We start from the raw sequence: 23,418 nt of genomic DNA, 5'->3' as shown, positions 1-23,418 counted from the left end.
TTGTTGTATAACGTTAAAGCACTCAATCCTCGATGTGCCATATATCCAAGGAGGCTAAAAGTTAAATTTATAAACAATTATTCAACGCATAAGCATCCAGCAGTGAAATCAAACTTGCGGTCACATCAGCAAAGCTTTTGTCAATGTCATGAAAATTCATTTCGATATTAGTTTTATGACCACACATTAAAAATTTCCAACGGATGCTTGAGCCTCGGAGCCACGGCCATATCCATGAAGTCGGCACCCATGGTGTACTGAATTACGGATGTTCAATACTACATTTCTCTGTAGTTTTGGAAGAACACGACTAATATGTTTTGAAATGAAATGAAATATCTAGTTTGACGTCCCTGATTATGCACCGAGGCTAAGGGATGCGGTGATGATAAAAAAATGAATGAAATGGTGAAATGAAGAAAGTAGGAAGAAACGGGAAAACCTGAGAAAACTCACGCACATGGTGTTTGTCAACCAAAAAAGCTCACATGAGCAAGGTAACATCTGTGTGGCTTGAAAACGAGTAATATCTACAGAAACGCGAACAACCTATTCAAAAAACGACAGGGGCAGATCGACTCACACGAATTGCATAAACTACTGGAAACATTCACTTTAGCGGCACTTTTACTGAACCTAAAAAATTCAAATGAAAGATGTAATGATTTTTTCCCTTCGTTTTTACATTCTATAAAAAATCAAATAGTAGAGGTACTTTGCAAGACTCTTGTGCAAGAGTCTTCGTCTTGGTCTTGGTCTCGGTCTTGCATTGGGATTCCTGGTCTTCGTCTTACATGCAAGACTCTTGCACAAACTGCAAGACCAAGACTCTTGCTCTCGTCACTACAATAAAGGCGAAATTCTAAGAGAAAGAATCAAACATGAATGCGAGAGTAATTCGTATTGCCATAATCATCTCCCATGCATAGCCAATACGAAATTGGCCTCTCCGAGTTCGATTTGGTTATCAGAACTTCACGCAAAAACTTTCATGAATTCTTTCTGTTTCCCGCTCTCCAGTTTCCAGCATATTTTACACTGCAATTGTACTAACCGAAATTATTTCTTTTAAATGTATACTTTTTGCAAACGTGTTAGAAAAACAGGACATTAAAAATGTTTGTTATACTATGTCCAGCTAATTAAAGAATGTTGCTGATCTCTTTTTTCTAATGGTGCAGTAAATGTTTTCCTTGCAATTGTTTCGTAACTTAATGCAATGTGTTATGAAATAAAGATTTAAAAAAAATAAAAATAAAAATATATCTCTGTATCCTCTGGGTGAGTGATTCATCTTCAACTTATACTTTCTAGTCACAAAACTATACTCAACGGGCTACATTAAATATCTGTTTGCAGAACACAATACAAAATTTTGCGTTTTTGCTTGCAATGGTCTACATAGCATAGATAATTGATTGTAGCAATTTTTCGTTGCATTGCGACTAGCAATGTTTTTTCGAAAACTTGCACATAATGAATAAAGCCTTTGGTTTTTAAGATTAGATAAGAGCTAAAATGGAATTGTATTTCGTTCTCATCTACTGTAACCCTACACCCGTTTAAAACGATTGCTCTGACAGGGTAGAGAGGAGAGGATGACAACACACCTGAAATTATAGTTTGTTTGAGGCAAGTCCACTACCTAAATGCAGTTTCTCCTCTTTAGAACCTCTTTGTCAAAGTAATTGATTCACGTAATTTGATAAACAGATGTTATTACACACATTAACATCACTCGAATACAGTTTACGCAGTATACGTCAGGTATAATATTAACGTTTTATCATGTGGGTATATGTTACCCATTCACAGGAAATTTAACTTAACAGAGAACTTACTACTGTAATGTTTCATAAAGTGTTGTCTATCATACCTCTAAAAGTTTTAAAGAAAGCATCTACTCATTTATCATTTACATACTAACATTTTGTCAGCAGTAGGGAATTTGTTGGAGGAAACCCAATTATATTTTAATATATATTTATTCTAGCCATTTTGTAGAAGGTTCCACACAGATTGCCAAAATCTTTTACTTGCTATTTGAATACAGTTATGTTTTTGACATAACGTTTGAAAGAGTGGAAGTACAGTCGTATTTTTTGTTTTTGCTTTTTCTTTCGGTTGGCCGTAAACTCTCATGAATATTCATTCGTTTCTCTTTACATTCTGCAGCTGACCTGCCTTCGAAATTTTTGGTCATAGCTTTGACAATTGTAGCAGTGGAGAGCGAAAATTCTTTCTCGATGGTTTTGTTGTTCATTTGAACTTTTCAATTTTTCTTCGTTCGCATTTTGTTCTTTTTTTTATTTTTTTCCCTACCAGCCTTAAAATATCTTTGTTGCTCTATCTTCTTTTCTTTCTTTTTCTCTCTCGACATTTGGCCATTCAGCACTTCAGAGTGTCATCTCAGTCGAGTAGAAACGAAATATTTCGTGTCTGTGTGTGCGTTTTGGATCAATAACTTGGGTCACTTAAGTTTAAAAGGTTTTATTTTCTTCTTTTGTAAGACTGCCAGAATGAAATATCGTATCTTACTTTTATTAGTTTTGTATATTTTTCCTCATCAGCGTGTTTTCAATGTAGTAATTGATTCGAGTAAAAGCATCGATGCATTTAAATGGCCATAATGTCAATGTGGTACTTTTGTCTATAGCTATCATGTGTGAATGAAAAAAGGAATCATTATGGGAATCTTGACAATAGGCATACATATAGTTCGAAAAATATCAATCTATGAACGTAAGAGTTTGTGTTTCATCTCGCATATCTTCTTAATCTTTTTGATAATTCTGATTTTTGATATTGGTGATAATATCTCAATACTTTAAAGAACTCAGTAACTTTCAGTACCAGAGTAATCAACTCCATTAGTAATGGCATCTTTTGCTAATATTTCATCGCGATAACTATTTTATACTTGTCAAAGTTGAACCTCGCAAGTTCTGAAAACAGGATACAATTTCTCTATAAGTAAAATCGTTGTGGCTAGTTGATGAGGCTAACAAGAATAACTGTCGAATTTTCTAGAGAAAAATTTTTACATATATTTGACATTAATAGATTTGAAGAAAATATAGTTTTCAGTGCGTTCAATATATTATATTGTAGTTATAGGTAATAGCATAGCTTTTACTGAAAACACCCAATTACACTAGAAAAATCTGTTCTCCGGACAGTGGTATATTGTACAAATATACGGAATCCTCTTGTTTACTACAGAAATCAGTACGGAGCATACGTTATCCGTATGCTACACAGGCACTGCCCTTAGATGTTACATCATGCAGTTGCAGGATGTCTGATATCTAAAAGTCTTCCTTATATTACATACATACTGTATATGTATGTTAACTTCGTCAGCTATATGTTATATACGTCCATTTGCATATGCGATCCTGATCGCCTATATTGTTTCATACGGAAAGTACGTACAGATGGAACAATTATACACAAAGTATTTTAAAACATGCGTTTTCAGTTATACGTTTGCTGTACGTTAAATTCAAAAACTACAGGATTTACAAATGTAACACACAATTTTACGCACGCCACATATATTTTTTTCTCAGCATACTTCCGTACAGGTAAGACAGAACGTAAAGGTATAGACTCTTTTCCATGTGATACATATCATTGTGTAGGATAAATATCTTTGTTATGGATATTTACCTTAAATACCTCATTTTATTTAGCTGAACATGATATGTGAGATTTTTGTCGTGTGTCTCAACCAACGATATGTCCAATATTTGAACAATATTGTTTAACAAATATTACATTTTAAGAGTTAATCATAATGTTGGCTATATGTCGTTTGCTATCTTGGTAGTGTCATATTAAAAAAAACTTGAAAGTATACTGTGTATTTCAGTATCAGTTTATCTTAATATGTTGCGTGGTTATCGTACAACGTTAATTTTTAGTTCACAAAAATTGTTTTGCTCGATTTTTTCGAAAACTGCAAAAGAGGATTTCTACTCAACTATAGGATTTTGTTCTGCTTAAAAAGATCAATCGATTGCTACATGTCTCATCTATAACTGTCTTAAACATGATCCTCTATTATTCACTAATAATATTGCAGAATTTAAAATTGTTAGCAGGAATTTGTAATGAAATATTCAGACACAAAATATTTAAGAATACCTTTAGTTTTATCGAAGAAACATACATTTCATTTCTTAGGGTACCTCATGAATCCTTAACACTGAAATTCTTATGTATACTCATGTCCAAAAATTATTGTTGCATGTCTGTAAATATGTTGTTGTAGGAATATAATTTGATAACGAATTCGCCCGTATTTCTTATAATGTTAGTATGTGTATAATCGGCGGAGACATGTATGTGGAAAATTCCATGTCAAAAGAGCAGTAAGTAAGAACAATAAAACAAAAATAAAACTTTCTTGTCCATTTAGCAACATTTTTTTACTCATTCTAATATTCGTATTTATAATTCTTTTCCTATGAAATTTACCACAAATATACATTTCCCGATTATACCCACATAGTATCAGTATTAAAAACACCATGGAGAATCATTATCAAAGTATATTCTTACAAGAAGACAGTTATAGATATACGACAATCATTTTGGACATGATTGTACCTATATCTTACAATAAATACAATATCTTACAATATTTGTTTGCTTTGTACTTTTAAGTATATGGGATACTTATAAAATTTATTCAGAAATATCTGACAATTGAAGACAATAGAGGTTCACTGTAAAAGTTCCGATAGTTAATTTATATTAGGATTAAAATTATGAATTAGATATTTGAGCTTTCGGTATCTATGGCCATGTTATCTCGCCACGTGTGAAAGATGACGTACTTCGGCGATCACATTGCTTGGAGAATCGAGGGAAAGAAAAGAAACCAGGGAAGGAAGGAAGCATCATGTGACTATTATGAGAGGTGATATCCTGGCTTTGCCTGGTATGAATAAGGAAACTCCAGGAAAACTAGATTCAGGATGACTGTCGTCAAAAAGCTTTTACACTCTGCTTCGATTGAGTATTCCTACCAAGTAGTTATTTTAGGGCGTCTCGGAGCAGTGTCTGATAAACTATAACCTTACGTCTGAACCTCTATCAAAAGACCCAATACAAGTTAACATAATATTTTAAATTCTCTGGATTAATTTTTGTTGAATTATAAATGTTAAGAAACTTTACTTGCTCTGTGAAACATAGATGATAAAGAAAAAAATCATGATCTTCTTTCTATTGAAATATAATTTTCGCCCCAGAGTCATTTAACGCAGTCTAAATGTACTTGTATTTATAAGGCTTGGATTAGGTAACATTGCAGCACAGCTTATTTCTCTCTGACATAGGTAAATCGACGATTTTAATTATCAAAAGTGCAGACGGACTAATTGTTTAATTACTACTGACGGAGGAAGTATCATTAATTAGCGCCGGTAAGAGACTTTGTAATTAAAGCAGCTTTTGTTTGTCATCATGACATAAATTATAGGATTTTGCAAAACATACGTGAGTTTCGGAATTTTAAAAAAAGGATTTCAAGAGTGAGAACTCCTTTTTTCACTTATATTCGAGACTATAATTTTCACTTTAAAAAAATAATATACCCTTGCAGCCAAGAATGAAACATGAGTCGTTTCCTTATTTCAAATGCAGTTCTACTAAATTGAACAAACTATGAAGAATAAAATAAAATAAATACTAAAAAGGCCGAACAATTGGGATTGACAACATAAAGTTGAAGGGGAGGACGTAATATAGTTTACAGTTTTTCGGTTGGTTGATGTGCTTGAGTTGCAATTTAGCGCCTTTTTCAACAGCGAGGCTATATGAAACGTGGACTTAGAGCTTAACATGGTATTCGAACCACATGAGCTCCCGCTGGAAATAGAATACAGATCTCCCACACAGAAGACTACTAGTTTTATAAAAAACAAACCTAAATATTTTTCCTAATAAAGATCTCAAACGTAAACGACAAGTAAAAATACGGACATAAATAGCGAAACAAATTATAAACAAGAGAAGTATGTTCGGTTCTTAGCTGAATGGAAAGAAATGAAAAAGAAGAAAAATAATCCAATTATCTGGGTGAAGTATTGTATATTGTGGAATGCAAACACAAAAACGAAGTTAGGTAGAAAGCGGTGAAACGGTATCACAGATGTAGATGTAGATGTAGATGTAAAGAAGATTGGAGCTATTAGCACCACAGTGCACAGTCTACATAATATCACACCATCTTTCCACAAAGAGAGCTAGATTAGAGAACAACGTCGTAAGTCTGGTCACACTGGATGTCATTTCTGACTGGGTTGTCTGTGACATCCTTAGTATTGCCCAAGAGACGAGCAAATCCATGAGTCTCTTAGACACCGCTGGTTCATCTCAAGTCCTAGACCTCAAACACTGTTTTAGTATTCGTTATTCATAGTACACTGAGGAAAAAAACACATATGTAGCGTATGCAAAAACCAAAAAAAGCATAGGTTACATATGTAAGTCCTGTAGTTTTCGGTCTTAACATACAGCAAATATATAATTGAAAAAGTACATTTTATACGCACTTTCCGTATAAGTGTTGCGAATAAACATGCTTTCCGTTCCAACGAAAGAACTGTATGTATAGGTGGTGGGGATCTCACATACAGATAGCCGTATGTAACGTACGTATGCGTATGCAATATATGGAAGACTGTTAGATGTTGGGCATCCTGCAACAGCATGATGTAACATTTAAGAGCAGTGCGTATGTAGCATATGGATAAGGTATGCTCCGTGCTGATTTCTGTAGTAAACAAAGGATTCTATATATTTGTGCAATATACCATTGTCCGGATAACGGATTTTTCTCAGAAAATAAACACTATAAATAGAAAAATGATTGTATGAACTCAATGAAAAACATTTATCGATGTTTAAAGATACGCAAACTATTCCACAATATACCAATAAAGAGCTCCTTCATGGCTAAGCGGTTAGCATACGCGTGGTTTGCGAAATCAACTCAAAATCAACTCAATATACTACTAATAAATATATTTTAAATGTTGTATCACCCTTCGTGGACCTCTCGTAGAGCGAAAGAATTCTGATAATTTAAATTAAGACATTAAGAGAAACCAGCGCATAATTTTTGTACATAAACAACCAAACGAGACTACAAAGAATTCCTCGAGACTTGAGACGAGACCAGACTTCTACAAAATTACGAGGCGAGGTGAGAAAACTTTATTTCTCGTTTTATGGGCAACACTAGTTAGAACTGAATTAGCTGAATTGGAGTCTACTTGCGTACAATGTTTGGATAGGTAGCAGTGACGAAAAGCACATCTCACGCTTAAATTCGGCTAACGAATCCTCTTCAATATACACAGTATTAATATTTAAAATGTTGGTATGGAAATGTAATTAGTGGCACATAATTGATAGGCGATGGAGATTTGGATTTAGTTTTTTTTTTAATTTTAATGAACTCGTAGTCATACATGCGAGTTGATATTTGATTATTACTTGCAGTGATTATTTCTAAAGATTTTCTCCAGGGGAAGAAGTTCAACATACTAGGAATCCACATTGAGTACAACACGATATAAGGTCCTGGGGAAAATTTCATTGCTTTGGAGTAGAAACACCCCTGGGCTACATCCTGAATAATCATCACTGTTTCCTGTGATATACTCATATATTATTATTACTGCGTGTTTCGCCCTTATATTGGACGGGTTTTTTTCGAAAGTATTACGTAGGTATTACCTACGGAATTAAAAGAAATTGTATTTCCTTCACTTCGATCTATAACGATTTTATAAACATAATTAAAATTCGATTAATTTATTAAACGTGTCTCTTTATTTGATTAAAATTTGTTAATTCAAACGTTTAGGCTATCAGATAGTGTACTCGTTGAAAACACGTCAAGGAAGTGTCCAAATATCGTAATCTTAACTTCAAAGCAGTCAAAATAACATAATATCGTGAATAAAACCATTTGAATTGTATTTCGGGTCTAAAATTGATAAAGACAAACTGTAAATCCAGGGAGTGTGTTTAAAATTGCTTGCTTTTTGTGCTACAAATCTTAGAGGATTGCTAAATTGTACAACGCCATTCTCCCACAACGGGGGTGATCTTCATGAGCCCACATATAGCATTAAACACACTGCACCCACAATTCATTTCGACCATCTTATATACATACATACATACATACATACATATATATATATATATATATATATATATATATATATATATATATATATATATATATATATATATATATATATATATATATATATATATATATAATTGCAAAAGGTTCATGTCACTTGATTATTAGGTTATTGAAAATACTGTCGAATGGCGGTTTTTTTCTCATCGGAATCTTGAAGTTTTTGTGTAAAGGGCTTATTGTTATTCTTATTATTGAGTTTAATGTCGCGAGGTTATGCCCTTTCGACTAACAGAGATTGGTGATTAATTAAACTGAATGTTTGTAAAATTAATTTCTTGTACTCTCATATGGGAAACTGAGCCCAGTACTACGTACACTAAAGGCAGATGCTAACTAAAGACTAGACTTTTTTTTCAAAAAAAAAAAAAAGATAACTTTAATTACATTGAAATATAGAGAATTCGGTTTGATCATCGAATTTCTGAACATATTATATATGAACGGCTCAGGAGAAGAAAATCGTTAGTGGTATTTTCTAACTTTCGAGTATACGGGAATAGAAAGTTCAAAATTCTCATGCAATGGCATGCAATGTCAAGTACCAAAGAAACTTCTCCTGCTATCTGCAGGTACATTTCCGAAATAAAACCAACTACATACTCTTTTATATATTTATTTATTTATTTATTTAACAATCATCAGATACAGCTCAGAGGCAATTTTATATTGGATATCTAACAAACAGCAACAAGAACAAAATGGAAAGGACTTGGCAAGGCATCGGCCAGGGCATGTTTAGTAGGTACCATCCTGGCATTTGCCTGGTAGGACTGAGGGAAACCCTGGAAAACCCCAGTCAGGATGGTCTGCAGCGGGAATCGAACCCACAAGTTCCCGAATGCGAAGCCAACGCCCCACCACTTGAGATACTTCGCTCGGTGATTTGATCAAACTCATTTCACGAAATAACCCAATTTCACAGGATGTGGCCTCTACTATTCTCTTCTCCTGAGCCGCTAACATGTATTTTTTTTCTTTTCTGATGGAAAAAATTTTCACTTTGTTTAAATAAACTAAATCCATATATAAGTTACAAACCTCTGGAAAAATCTGAATCAGGATGATGGCCGAGTTGCGAATCCAGGAAATTCCTAAAGCTAAATCAACAATATATAAAATGAATATCTCTATATATGTACAATGATCGGAAGACATCAATCAATAACACATCAATTAATTAGAAACGCCTGTGAAAATGTGCAAGTTACCAGATTAGTATGTCGTTGGGCCAACTTTCGCCTTCTGAACAGCTGTGATACGACATGGTATGGAGTCATAGAGATCGCCTTGTTGGTAGGAAGTGGAATTTTATACCATTCTCCTTGCAGTGAATCTCTCAGTTCTTTGATAAAGGATGGATGCAGAAATCTGCGCCGAATTCCTGCTTCCTAACTGTTGCACAGATGTTCAATTATGTTTAGGTCCGGGAATTACACTGCTCAGGGAAAATGTCCCACTTCATCTCACAAACCACGCCGCAACAGCTCCAGCAGTGTTAATGGGCTCATTAGTATCCTGGATATAGTGTCTTTGCCCGAAAATATCATCTGGACCATACATTGCATATGGACACCTAAAATAGTGACATAATCACAGGTAGTGATAGGACTGGTGAAATCAGCACATAACCCACTGTAATCCAGCATATTGCAGCGCACGGCATCATAGAGCTGCTACCATGTTCACAGTTGGGTGAAGGCACTACGCTTCTTTGGGCGTCTGCCAAACATAAACGCTGCCCGTAGATTGAAATAAGGTGGAAAATAATTCATCCGACCATATCACTTATTTCTGATCATCAGCGGCCTACGTTGCATGTTCGCGGCACCATTAGCTCGTGCAAAAGAGTGGTGGTTCCTTATAAGCGGTTTTGCTCGTGCAATTTAACTCTGTATATCTATGTCATATAAATGGTAGGGACCTGTGATTGTCGACACAGGGTGTGGGAAGGGTTGGTTGAATTTCTCCGTCAGCTGTACCGCAGTCCCACGACAATTCTGAGTGACAATCCGCTTTAATGATTAGCGGGGTCTGCCACTACGAGTTTTCTTCCGATCATTGTTCCTCTTTGGCGATGTGGTTTGCCGCTAGTTTAGATCATCACCACCTTGAACATTGTTCTCGCGACACACAACTTACACATGCCACTTACATCACGCTCGCGCCACATAACAAAGAGAGAACTATTTGCTCTTTTTGAAAATCAATGAAATCGACCATTTTATACTGTGACGATCAGTCTGCTCAGTTCACTGTACACTATTGTTCTACTGTGCCTTACGTAGTAGAGAGTTTGCTGTAAAGGCCATCCCTGACAGTCCATTGCTGCAGCGGCCGCGTGACCGTTGCGAACTCAGACATCTGACATGTCTTCCTTAAATTAATAAGTATCTCCCAGTAGTCCCTTCATAGTATTGGTGACCCTCTCACTGAGCCCCTTGAAAAATCCTGGCAACGCTACTGCATAGCTCCCTCTCATAATTATTTTCATCATTTTCGTGTATAACACAGGCAAGTTTAAATAAGAATGCGAAGAATCATGTCATTACTTTGAAGTTTATTACAAGCTCTTGCAATTAGACTAGAGTACCATATCTAATATCATGTTCATTCATTAAAACTAAATAATGAAAATATACCTGTAAACCTTCTTGGTACATCCATAATTGAGGTTTTCTTAAGGAGAACTTTCACAGCTTTTACTGCCATGTTATCCTCATGTTATTATGACATACACTGTCCTCACAAATGCTGTAGTTTCGATGATCAAATAAGAACACAAAGCAGATATACTGTTATTCCATAACCTTTTAGTTCCTCTATATGAAGTACAATTATACCGAAGACTAATTATACATTACAATTATACTTATTTCGTTAGCCTAACATGACATTTTCTTTACTATGTAATTATAATGCAGTCTAAGGACTTGCTTTGACCGTTCAGGAATACCTTGTGCAGCATGTTCAAACCCTTTTCTTTTTTAAGAGAAAACACAGTATCTTTCCAGCCATCAGCACTAAACAGCCAAATGTATTCGAGAAACGTGTGGCTTCAACTTCATTGAAATGCAGACTGGATTTTCTGCAGACGTAGCATCACTGCTTCACAAGATGCTATGCAATATGCGTGGCAACAACAAATAATTCCATCCGACGACAAATTGAATCAACCGTGTGGTTGCTTTAAAGAAGTGAACTTCTCAAACTTTCCATCTCTTCTCACGAGGCTGGAAAATCTACTGATAACCAAATTGTTCACAATGTTAGTCTCATTATTAATATTTTTGTTCCAAATTTGAATGGAGTTTTAAAAATACTTATTTCTCTACTTCGTAAATGTAGAAACCAGGTTAATAAGCATGGTATGGAAATCAGATTAAGTTTGTATGAATCTAACATAAGAATGTCCTAATGATCTTCAGTAAAACTGATAGTAATAAAAACATCAACTAAAAATAATTATTATACTTTCGTCATGAAACTCCATAATCAACATTGCACTTTATTTATTACAAGTAATGTACATGAATCGTTAATATGTGTAAACTTATTGCGCGATTTTATGAAGTATATGTTTAAAATGAATTAATTTCAGTGTCCTTAGTTGTTAAACTGTAGTGTTATCGCTTCTAGTTTGTGTTAGATCCAACTTCATTTCCCAGTGGGAGCTCATGTGATTTAATTTCTCCATTAAGTTCTAGGTTCACATCTCGTATAGCCTGACTCAAAAAAAAAAAAAAAAAAAAAAGAATGCTAAAATCCAAAACAATCGACAAAACTAAATCTTTCTATGTTTATATACGTAAGTTATAAATTAATTATAAAAATAGAGTTAATGGTAATAATTCTATGTTGTATCTCACTAACATTAGTATTCTGTCGTATTGCTATTATCATAATGATTTTTTTTAAAAATATATTTTAGTACCAATTTTACCACAATAGGTTCTTGAATATTATCAATCATCATGTTACCAAAACCTCATTGTGTCCATTTTCTTGAAAACCATGTAGAAGTGTGCATCCTAAATCATATCATTTTGTTAAGTTCAATGAGGTGTATCAGTTGACCCGGACCCCATACACCACAGGTGAGCACTGAACAACCACAGTTCCCCTTATAATATAAAGTTTTGCCTTAAAATAATTATTATCTAATGCAAAATATTGAAAGGTAAATAAACTAATAAGCACGACCGAAAAATGTAAAAAAAAAAAATAATAATAATAATGAGTAAACCTGAAAGTAAAATAATTGAAATCTCAATATGATATATTAGGCCCAACGGTCAAGCTAAGTAAATAATAAAATGTGAACTATTACACGCGTATTGATTTGGGGGCGGGGATCATTCTGAAACTAGACAGGTAACATTACACATGTTTCAATCGCAGACACAACCTTTCTCAAATTTCAGATTTTACGATAAAACATTAATTGTGTAAGTTAAACAAAATGTTACCGTTTTATACGTAAAGAATTATTAACTGAAAAATGAATTTTTTCTTGCTACTAAAACAAATGCTTTAATCACTTAACTTGGTAATGTTTGTTTAGTCTATGTTCATATAAATGTAAAGAGATGAAAAACACACTCCCTTTTCCATTAGATTCAGTTGTTTATTTTTTTCAAAGACAATTTTAAATATATATATTGAGATGAACATTACTAACTTTTCTACGTCAGCACCCGTAATTTAATACAACTGTAATTATTTTTACTTATAATTTTCCCTACATATAATAAACTGTCTAGGGAACACAAGCTTTAGTCTCAGAAACGATAATATTTGACATGCAAAAACGAACTAACAAAATAAATAAATAAATTATGCTAAGAACAAAATTTAAAAGAAAAACTGCAGCTGCATATTGCTCTTTCCATAATTGATTTTTTTTTTAAGAATTACATATACAGTCAACTAAAAGAAATTACTTGGAACGCACAACGTATATCTCAATCTAGAGCTATGACAGGAGAAATATTTTTCACATGTAAAAAATGGTACTGGATGCATTTCACATACAGAGTTATTTATACATAACAAAAACCCCTTAAAAATAGCACAAAATTACATACACATGCATGTGCTGTGTATCATTTCAGATCTAAAAAGGTCTTTCTCTAACTAGAAAAGGGAAGAATGTTTGAAGAAAGATTCGTTATGCATGTATTTCTAAGTCCTGACTAAGACTAAAGTAGGAAACTAGTAACTACTGAAAATAGCACATTTTATTCGATATTATTAAAAAAAAAGTTTACTGCTTCACCTTCCGTTTTTTTTTTTTTTTTTTTTTTTTTTTTGTTACCTAGAAGAGCATAAATCAAATAAAGAATATGATGCACTTACGTACATTTGATTCACTGACAGAATTCTTGGTAAAGCATTGTTCAACTGTTGTTGTTTTCTTTGTGAGGAAACCATTTCTGAAATGGCATTTTGATTCTTTTTGTTGTTGCAGGACAAATGAAGATGCGTCATGGGCCACCTCTGGCTCGAAAGGTCGCTGTTATTGGCGACTTTGTTGAGTTTGCTCCGCCTAGGCGGCGGGGTTTACGGGGTAAGGAAAAAGGTAAGATTATTCTTTTTCTCCTTTCTTATTTTTCTTTGACCTTACAGCTAGTAGTAATGAAAGGTTTCTTAACACAGGTTAACCTGGATCACATACTCCTGTGTGAACAATTCATTCTACCGATACCGAGCTCTCATTTGTACCGATACTTTTAATGATGCAAAATAGTTTTAAAAAACATAAAGAAAGAAGAAATGCTAGTGTTCCAAATAAAATAATGTCAATTAAATAATAAAATAAATATGCTTATTTTGAAAGTTTAGATTCATACTCTGTAGTATTTGTTCCATAAAAATAACAATATGTATTAATAATTCGGGTAGCAAACATTGCCTAAAAGTTTGAACTTTAATTTAATTAATAGTCGGGATCATTCTTGTTTATTTTAGAAATCGTAACTCAAATCTCATTTCCGTTTATTTAATAAAGGAACTACAGTTCAACTGTGGGCAGAAATACGTGGCAGTCTTTTACATTAGGAAACAGATGAAGGAAAATGTAAAATCGAGTTGGGTCCAGTTTGAAGTCATAATAGTGAATTTCTGCCATGGCTACCACTAACTACAGCTAGGCATAGTAATAACAGAAAAGAACACCTTTTGTCAGTTTACTACAACTCTTCTACAGAATACGATCCCCCAGCTTTCATAAAAGGCCTGCATAATAACTCTCAGTTACTGTTTGTCGATATGGAAGATTATTTACCTTCATTAGCTCTCCGAATTCCAAGAAACAGTGGCCATCACTTTTCTAGCTGAAAACACTGACTTGGCCTACTTTGGAGTTGGGTTGAACGATGTTTCCACTGCTTGAAACTTCTTTTGAGTTCACAATGGTGAATCCATGTCTCATCTACTGGAGTGAAGCGAGTCATAAATGAATCTGAATTTGCCCGAGAAAGCGGAAAATTATTCTTTGAAATATGTTACGCCTGCTCATCTTTTGAATAGGCGTTACAAGTTTGGGTACCGTGTTTGCTGAAATGTTCCTTCCCAGGTATTTGGTAATAATTCTGTCAATGCTTGCAGTTGATGATCGCATTGTCTCAGCAATCTGTTTGATGATCAATCGACTATCATTTACGATACTTTTATTTACTTTGTCAGTGCTTTTTTCTGGATTAGAAATTCCATGGACCCTCCTGGTCGAGGGTCGTATTCAATACTGGTTTCCTCCCACCAAAATTCAATATTTCTTCATTGTGTCATAAGAAAGAGTACTATCGTCAAATGTAGTAACCGTTCGGTGTGGATATCCTGTAGATTTAAACCTTTCTTATGAGGATATTAAATAACATTTGCCGCGTTCACTTTTCCATTTATTTAGAAGTCGATCATTCTACTGCATTTTTTTTACACGCAAAACTATGAAAAACATATAAATAAATAGCCAATTTGACGTCTTACAAATATTCAATAAATATGTCTTAAAAGTATTGAATGTCTACTTATAATATTCCTTAGTTGAGCTTAGAACTTTCATGACAACCCCATATTAAGTAGCCTATTTTCAACTTCTTATAAGATTTGTAAAAATTGAGTTAAGGCTCTTTCCTAAGCTCACTCAATACTTTTTTATGTGAGAACCTGGTCCCACCCACACCAACACAAATTTTTAAAACATGCCAAAAAATTAGTGCCCAATTAGTGCGGAAGACCTACAAGGTTAAAAAAATTGTGCTATTACTAAAACGTCAAAACAAGATACCCACTCAACCGATTGAGATGAAACCAATGCACAAAATTAATGTTAAATTAGTGTAGTGGTAAAGCATTTACCTCTGGTTCCTGGTTCGATTCCCACCCAAGTAAATTTGTGGTGGACAATATTGCGTCTGTGGATTTTCTTAGATATTCCGGTTTTTCTTCTAAATTCTCATTTCACCGATTCTTACGTCATCGTTCGCTTGGCTTACTCACCTCTCTCCCTTAGCCTAAAGGTCATAATTGTGTGACGTTACACTAAGATATTTTATTTCATTTTGCTTTAAATTCTTGTATTTTTCTTCATGAATACACAACGCATTTACAAATGAAATTCACATACATATTAGACAACAATAATTTGCAACATTTCTGTTAAATATTCCAAGCTTCAAAAGAATTGATATGCTGAAATTGCTTGCAGGAGATAGGAGACAATACGAGTCAAGTAGGAAACAAAACTAACGTCACGATGACTAACAGACTAGTCTGTTAACACTAACAAGGAGTTTAGTTATAAAATTTCATGGTAGGATTACTTGTATCATTCCGGTTTGTCTTCAGTTATATCAACATTGTTCTCGAGAAGCAGAGCTTGACAGTTGTTTCAAGGAGAGCTGCCTTAATCTGAAGGAAAGGAAGACAGAGAAGAGGAAATCTTCTAACTTTGAAGGCCATCTTTGAAGAAATGAATTAAACTTCCTAAGACTTTAGCAACATCACTAAGTTTGTAGCCTTTACATAGTGACTTTTAGAAACAAATATGACTATGTGTAATACAAAAGCGGAATCCATGAAGCGAAAGATCTGACGTCTGGTATTTCGTATGCATAGAGCTAGTGTTTCTTGTTTTACTTTTTATTTGCTCGTGTACTCTTGAATTCAAAAAGTTTGGCTTTACACTTCCCTCTTAAGGGTATCCTATTTTCTTTTACAAACATATTTCCTTGTAATCAAGTATCTAAGAATATTATAACTATAAATTTAAGTGCACAAATTCCCGAAGACCGTAACCATATCAACCGATATTTTAGTATTGGCAATGTATACTCAGCACATCGTGTGTCCTATTGTATATGAGCATCTCAATGAACGATAAACATTTCCTTTTGTTTTCTAGGTCAAATGTAAAAATCGTTGAAACATGAGTTTAATCATTTAAAATGAAAAATCCAAATATCAAATTTCATGTCTGTAAATCTTCAAAGAGTACATTCTGGTAAAACAGTTGTATCTGATTTTTTTTTCCGAATCATGCGTTCTTACTTAATAACATTCACAGATTACAAGCATATAACAATAACTATATACACAAATATACTAAAATAACTTTACATTTTTAACTTTATCCTCAAATAATACATTAATACAAACTAGTAGAATCACACTGACTTTGAAATATATATTTACCATTCAAATATACACAATTAAAATGTTTCACATCCAAAAACGTATTTAATAGTTTATAATTATCTCAATTTTGATGCTGTATTATAGCATGCAGTTTTCCCATTTTTCAATTTTCACTTCATTTTTTCAATTATAAACATGTTACTTAGTTATGTTGAAAACAAATTAATATTAACAAGGACCAAGCACCATAATTTATAACAACAAAGTAAAATTTAAAACAACCACTTATTAAATATTGAATTTAAAGTGTTTTGGTATAAAATATAGAGTGATTTAGGAACATTTCAACACGTTAAGAAAGAAGTCGATACTTCTCTGAACGTTAGGATAATTTTATTCTGCAAAAGCGATAATCCTTGACAGTAATCTTTGCCCTAGCTAGGAAACACAAAACATTCCCCTGAAATGTAGTATTTCAAAGTACAAGAACACATAAACGGACTAAACCCTCCAAAATATTTCTCATTAATATGGCTGCATTTCTTAACCGAGTCAACTTAATAACTTCACTACAGTTAATGTTTGTGCTCTATTGCGATTGTGAATGAAGAATCAAATGCTACTGCTAATATTTGCTTAAATCTAAACAGACAAGAAACTTTGCACAAAAAGAAATGAAATCTTTCAGTTTTACGTCCCACGGTTATGCCGGTTAGGCTAAAGGAGACGGTGATGAGAAATGAATGAAATGGTGGAATGAAGAAAAAGGGAGGAAAGGGAGAACCCCGGGAAAACCCACGAGTACGGTGTTTGTCCACCACGAAGTCCACACGGCGGGAGATGGGATCGAACTAGGGACCCCAAGCACAGGAGGTGAACGCTCTACCACTGAGCCACCGCGCCCCTTGCACAAAAAGAATAGATTATAAAACGTAAAAATCTATTATTACTATTATTATTTTTATTATTATTATTATTATTATTATTATTACTACTTAGATTGAAGTCTTGTCTTCTTTTCAGTACTAAGACTATATGAGGTGGATCTACAGTTTAGCGTAGGATCTAAACCACATAAGTTCTATCCGTGGGTCGAAACCGGATCTGCCAAGGGAGTGTACGCCAACCATATAACGACGAGGGAGCTGTATTATATGTCTTATTTGCAAGTTGCTGATATTATCTCTTTTTCTTTAGATAAAGAATTAGTATTGGCATTTTTTCTACAAAATAAATATGTGCCAGTGCTCAGTATTGATACGTTGCTACTGCAACTTCCGCACTTTTAACGTGTGTTCCGATAAACCTTATTTCTTAATTCATTTGCGATTTTTTTTAAATACAGGCATTAGGAAAATGTAGAATGTATAAATATAAAATAGCTAGTGAAATGGCTTGATTTTTTTTTTAAAGACGTTTACTCCACACCGATGCATATTACCAGAAAAGAGCTTGGGAATGAGTAAATTAAAGGAACCTTACTTGCAAGGAGAAGGGAACTCATTACGTATCGGGCAACACAAAATTTGCTGATAGCGACAACAAAAGCGCAATAAGCAATTATAACTGCTATGCCGATTATCGTAAATTCTTAAAAGGAAAAGACATGAACGTATCATCCGGACATCTAAATCAAACCTAGTCTATTAGATAAACATAACAAAGATATGTTCATGCTAAAAAAAAAAAAATAGTTGCCATGGGCAACGGAGTAAGTCCGTGGGGCCCATTAATTCTGTCAGTATAAAGGAAATCGTAAACTCGCAGTGAAATAGTTGCATTAAATCTGTTCGTTAGAAAGTTTATTATAGTTCATTCTCTTCAGCATGAAACAAGCTTTCCAGAAATGCTATGTTTTGGGGCTCATAACGTATCTGAATAGCGAAAATTGGGAGGATGTCTGGAAATTTCCCTCCAGAAATCTCTCCCATCAACTTTGACTCCCTTCTATAATGGTTCTGGGTAAATGCACACTATCCAAATGTATCTCGAAAAATACTATAGGGGATATGATATGAACGAACCAAGCTTTGTTTTGATAGACGGAATAGGTATGAGAGGAAAGGTTATATACCAATACGCTCTGTACGTTCAAACGAAACCTATGACCTAACCTGTATTAGAACATAATATAGAAAACATAAACACAGTACTATTTATCCTGATATCAAGAATAGTACCACATTCTCTGTGAAATAAAGCAAGAGTTCCAATAGTTATCACGTATATTGTTCCATGATATGTGGAGAGGGAATTTGGGGATAAGTCGCAAATGTGTCTTCCAAAATAGCTCTATTCTGAAGTTGTGCGCCCTGAAGCGACACCAGAGCCGGTAGGAATCAGTGTGCTAATTAAAGGACATTTTAAGGGGGGATGAAGTGCACATCCGAGAAATTTAACACGAGGAAGTTCAAAACTTATTGGATACATCCAATTCTTCAGAGGGGGGATTTTTCTCTCATCCTCCCTAGTAAGTCGCACACTGGTAGGAGTACATAATTAAAATATATCTTGAAAACTACTATGAGGTATATGAATAAGTGATATATTCTTAAAACAAGGGAGAAGATATAGTATGACACCGTAAGAACGGAATAGAGAAGAAAAGTGCATGGGTGGGGTGTTGTTGGATAACGTGGGCTTATCCCAATACAACTGTAGCACAGTTTTTGTTTAAAGAGCTTGTTTCATTCTACAAGGAATGAGTACAAATCTTCAAGATATCAAAATAAATAGTACTGCGTCTGTATTTTTTTTATATATTATGCTCTCTTTACAGGTCACGTCATAGGTTGATTTTTGTATGTACAGAGCGTATTAGTATACAACCTTTCTCCTCATAGCTATTCCGTCTATCAAAACAAAACATTGTACACTCGTTTCTTATACCCGATAGTATATTTCGAGATGCATTTGGATTGTGTGCTTACCCAGGGCCACTCCAGAGGGGACCAAAGTTAATGGGAGGTATTTTTGGATGGAATTATCCCAACATTTGGATGAATATGCGTGTGCTTGAAAATACAACGCACGTGTTATGTTATAGAAAGAATTTCCTCTCTCCCTCTCCCTCTCTCTCTCTCTCTCTCTCTCCGTTTCTCTTTCATTTTCTCTCAAAAGCACACCGGCACACGTGCACATTCGTAAATGCCCATACATGAAATACATACCTACACAAATAAAACACATATATTCTATGTCATAGTGTTTCACTCTCATTATTTCCGCAATGATGGCTAATATGATAGCTGGGAAAGACAATTAAATGATTTTTTTTAGGAAGAAAGACTGGTGAATTAGAAGGAACAGTGTTTTTTGTGACTAACAAGTATTTTGCGATATCCCCCATTGAAACGTTTTGAAAACAGATTGTCTATATCAACATGAATATTCAAGACCAATCAATAGGTTAGATATCCATATTTGATGTTGTCGATATCGATATTCAATGTTGTCGATATCGATATCAATATTGTCGATACCGATGTTCGATATTGTCGATATAGATATTCGATATTGTTGATATTCGATATTGTCGATATCGATATTGTCGACATCGATATATCTACTCGCTATCGATACCAGAAAAATATCAAATAACGATATTGAAATTTCGATGTTGCACAGCCCTAGACTGCTGTGAATTAGTAGGTTTTGGAAATCTTACGGGAGAAATCGACACTTACAATGGGAAATGTCGACACTTACTATGGAAAAGTCGACACTATACAAACAATGAAATCCTTCACATTTTGGAGTACAAGAAACATAAAACGCAATGAAATATTAGATCTAAGGTTGTTACTATCTATGTATGGCTTATTTGCAAACTTTGTTGCGATTCATTACAACCTGAGGTGAAATAGAAGAGAAATGAAAACGAACTTTGTTTTACACCTGTTTTCCAACTTAATGCTTTCAGTATTTACTACCCATAGTAATCAATAATCGAAAATCATAATTTAACCCAATCATTTTCGGAATCCATATGCAAAGAATCCAACAGAGGCTGATTTCTTCCAACTAAAACTGACTTTCTCATAGTCTCCTTTCACAACATTTTGCCAGGGTTCCTATGAACAAAGTTCCCATAAGATAAGTTGAAATTGTTTCTCAAACTGAGGAAGAAAGATATATTAAGAATTGACAATTTTGAGTACTGTGTACAGGGCCGTCGCGTGGGTAAATTAATTGTTTTTCTTTAAAATAGTGTTAAGTAGATATTTTAATAAGATTAGGTCACGGTTAAGTAAACTTTACTTATTTGTTTTTTCATAAGGACAACACAACAGGCTTAATGCCCAGTTATAGCGTGATGTACATAATTATCTAACATACACTATTATACATACACAAATATACGTAGTTTAATTATGCAGAAGTTATTGCCTTACAATTGTTTTGAACTTGTTTTCGGACATTACTAAATACATTTACTACATGAAATCTAATCATTTCGTTATATGAAGCATACATTCTCCACAGAGGAGGCTTATGTAATATGTTGACTCTTGCTTTTCTACAATAGAATGCCCCAGTGTTTGCTGTTCTAGTCTTATCTATTGGGACACCTAATAACACTTCCGAAACTAATTCTGGACAGTCAATTTTACCGTTTAATAATTTATGTAAGAACAACAGATCAAATACCTAGCTCCTTTTCTTTAATGTATGAAAACTGAAATCCGTTACTAAGTCTTCATAGGGGACATGCTTTGGATAGAGACCGGTTTTCTTGTATGCGAGCATTTTTTGAAGATGTAAACTGTATATTTTCTATTGCATCAGAGTATTTAGAGACATTTGGTGTCCAAACAGTAAAACAGTATTCCAATTTTGATCTCACATTCGAAAAATATAACCTTATAATGTTGATTCTTTGTAGAAATCCTGTCCTATCCTATAAATTAAACCTAGGATTCTATATGCACTATTCGTTATTGTATCAACGTGTTGAGCAAAGGTTAATTTGCTATCAAATATAACTCCTAGATCTTTGATAGTATTTGGGATAGACAAGGAAGTGCCACTTATTGTATAGGTAAAGTTAATTGGATTTTCTTTCCTTGTGAAAGATACATATTTATACTTGGATACATTCAGGACTAATTTATTCTTATCACACCATATTTGAACTCTATATATCCTGTTGAATATTCACACAGTCATCATATGAGCTTGCTTTGGAGTATAATTTGATATCGTCGGCAAAAAGAAGAACTTGAGAAGTTTTAATACACAGAGAAATATCATTAACAACAAGAGGAAACAACAGAGGACTTAGATTAGATCCTTGAGGAACTTTCGATAGAGTATTGAACTTGAAAATTACCGGTAAAATAAAACATCGTCTAGGATTATTCTACTCGAACTCTCTCCAGCTCTCTGTGAGAAGAGTTTTTTTTTTAATCTTGGAATTTGATATTTGTATCGTTATTTGAATATCTACGCTATTATTAGCTTGATGTGTATCAAAGATCAAAATAGCAAGAATAGCACTCGATTGCAATAATTCAAAAAACATGTTCCCATTAACTTTTATATGTTAACTTCAAAAGCCATTCACTTTAAAAACTGACACAATACCAACTTTTTTTGTCTTACATTATGATCTTACATTCCATATCTAAATCTGGGAGTACAGAATAAACTGTGGTTGTTTTCCATAACATCCTGGAGGGAAAGGGCCCCTGAGAATTCTCGCTCTGGGCGCTTACAACCCACGCGACGGCGCTGACTGTGTAGTGGGAGACAACATTTCTATACCAGCATTAGAGCCTTTCTTTAATACATGAAGATCTTTGACAGGTGTACCAAATGCATTATCAACCAGGTCATCAAAAACCAAATGCACTTTACCATTAGGCTCATACCGAACTAAATGACCCAGAAGCTGAGAAAGCGTGTTTGTTATGTAACCTATACCTATGATGTACACACTAAGATGAACCAGACGGTAGTCCTTTTGTTTGATGACATTCCTTATAACAAAGAAACTTCATGTTGAAATCTTCCTACAATTACTGTCGATTTATCATCTAAATGCGTTGATTAACGAAAACTGGCACGAGTTGTCACTGTAACAAGTAATGTGTGTCAGTCTGATACATATGCACACAGAGGGTGTACTCTATCATAATACCAATCCTTTGCCTCCTTTTATCAACATATATTACCGCTATAAGGGTAAACCATACAGTGATTGGCACCTAGATAGTAATTGGCACTCTTCCAGTTAATATTCGAATAATAAGAAAACAAATCAGTTTTTTTGAAAGTATTCACTAACGGATTACTGCACTAGTCTTTGCTTTTATATTCAGTTAAGTTTCTTTCCTGCTATTTTGATATTAGAGTGAAGTGGTTTATGGAATACATGGATATATTTCCCTAAAATTAGATGTGGTCTTATTTCTTATGAATTTGTTAAGGATGTTTAAAGAACATTTACCATCGTTCCGACTTACGTTTACGTTGCACTTACAATGTTACTTACGTTTTGGTTTATTGGCATTGCAGATCAGGAACTATCAAAATGTGTTTTACCT

At 34.0% G+C, this 23,418-nt stretch overlaps 1 protein-coding gene across 1 annotated transcript in view; it reads left to right on the top strand.

Annotated features, from left to right (window-relative positions):
- The window catches only part of LOC145686391 (putative G-protein coupled receptor CG31760), an 890,751-nt gene that overhangs the window by 561,415 nt on the left and 305,918 nt on the right, over positions 1-23,418 (top strand). Inside the window, exon 3 of the mRNA XM_081759667.1 lies at positions 13,704-13,814. Coding sequence (XP_081615793.1) covers positions 13,722-13,814 — 93 coding nt within the window. The 5' untranslated portion in view covers positions 13,704-13,721. The remainder of the gene's footprint in view (positions 1-13,703; positions 13,815-23,418) is intronic.

Source organism: Thermobia domestica, chromosome 5 (assembly GCF_964235325.1).
Source record: "Thermobia domestica chromosome 5, izTheDome1.hap1.1, whole genome shotgun sequence".
NCBI classification, from domain to species: Eukaryota; Metazoa; Arthropoda; class Insecta; order Zygentoma; family Lepismatidae; genus Thermobia; species Thermobia domestica.
The sequence above is the reverse complement of the archived record's forward strand: the minus strand, read 5'-3'. Positions and strand labels throughout refer to the sequence as shown.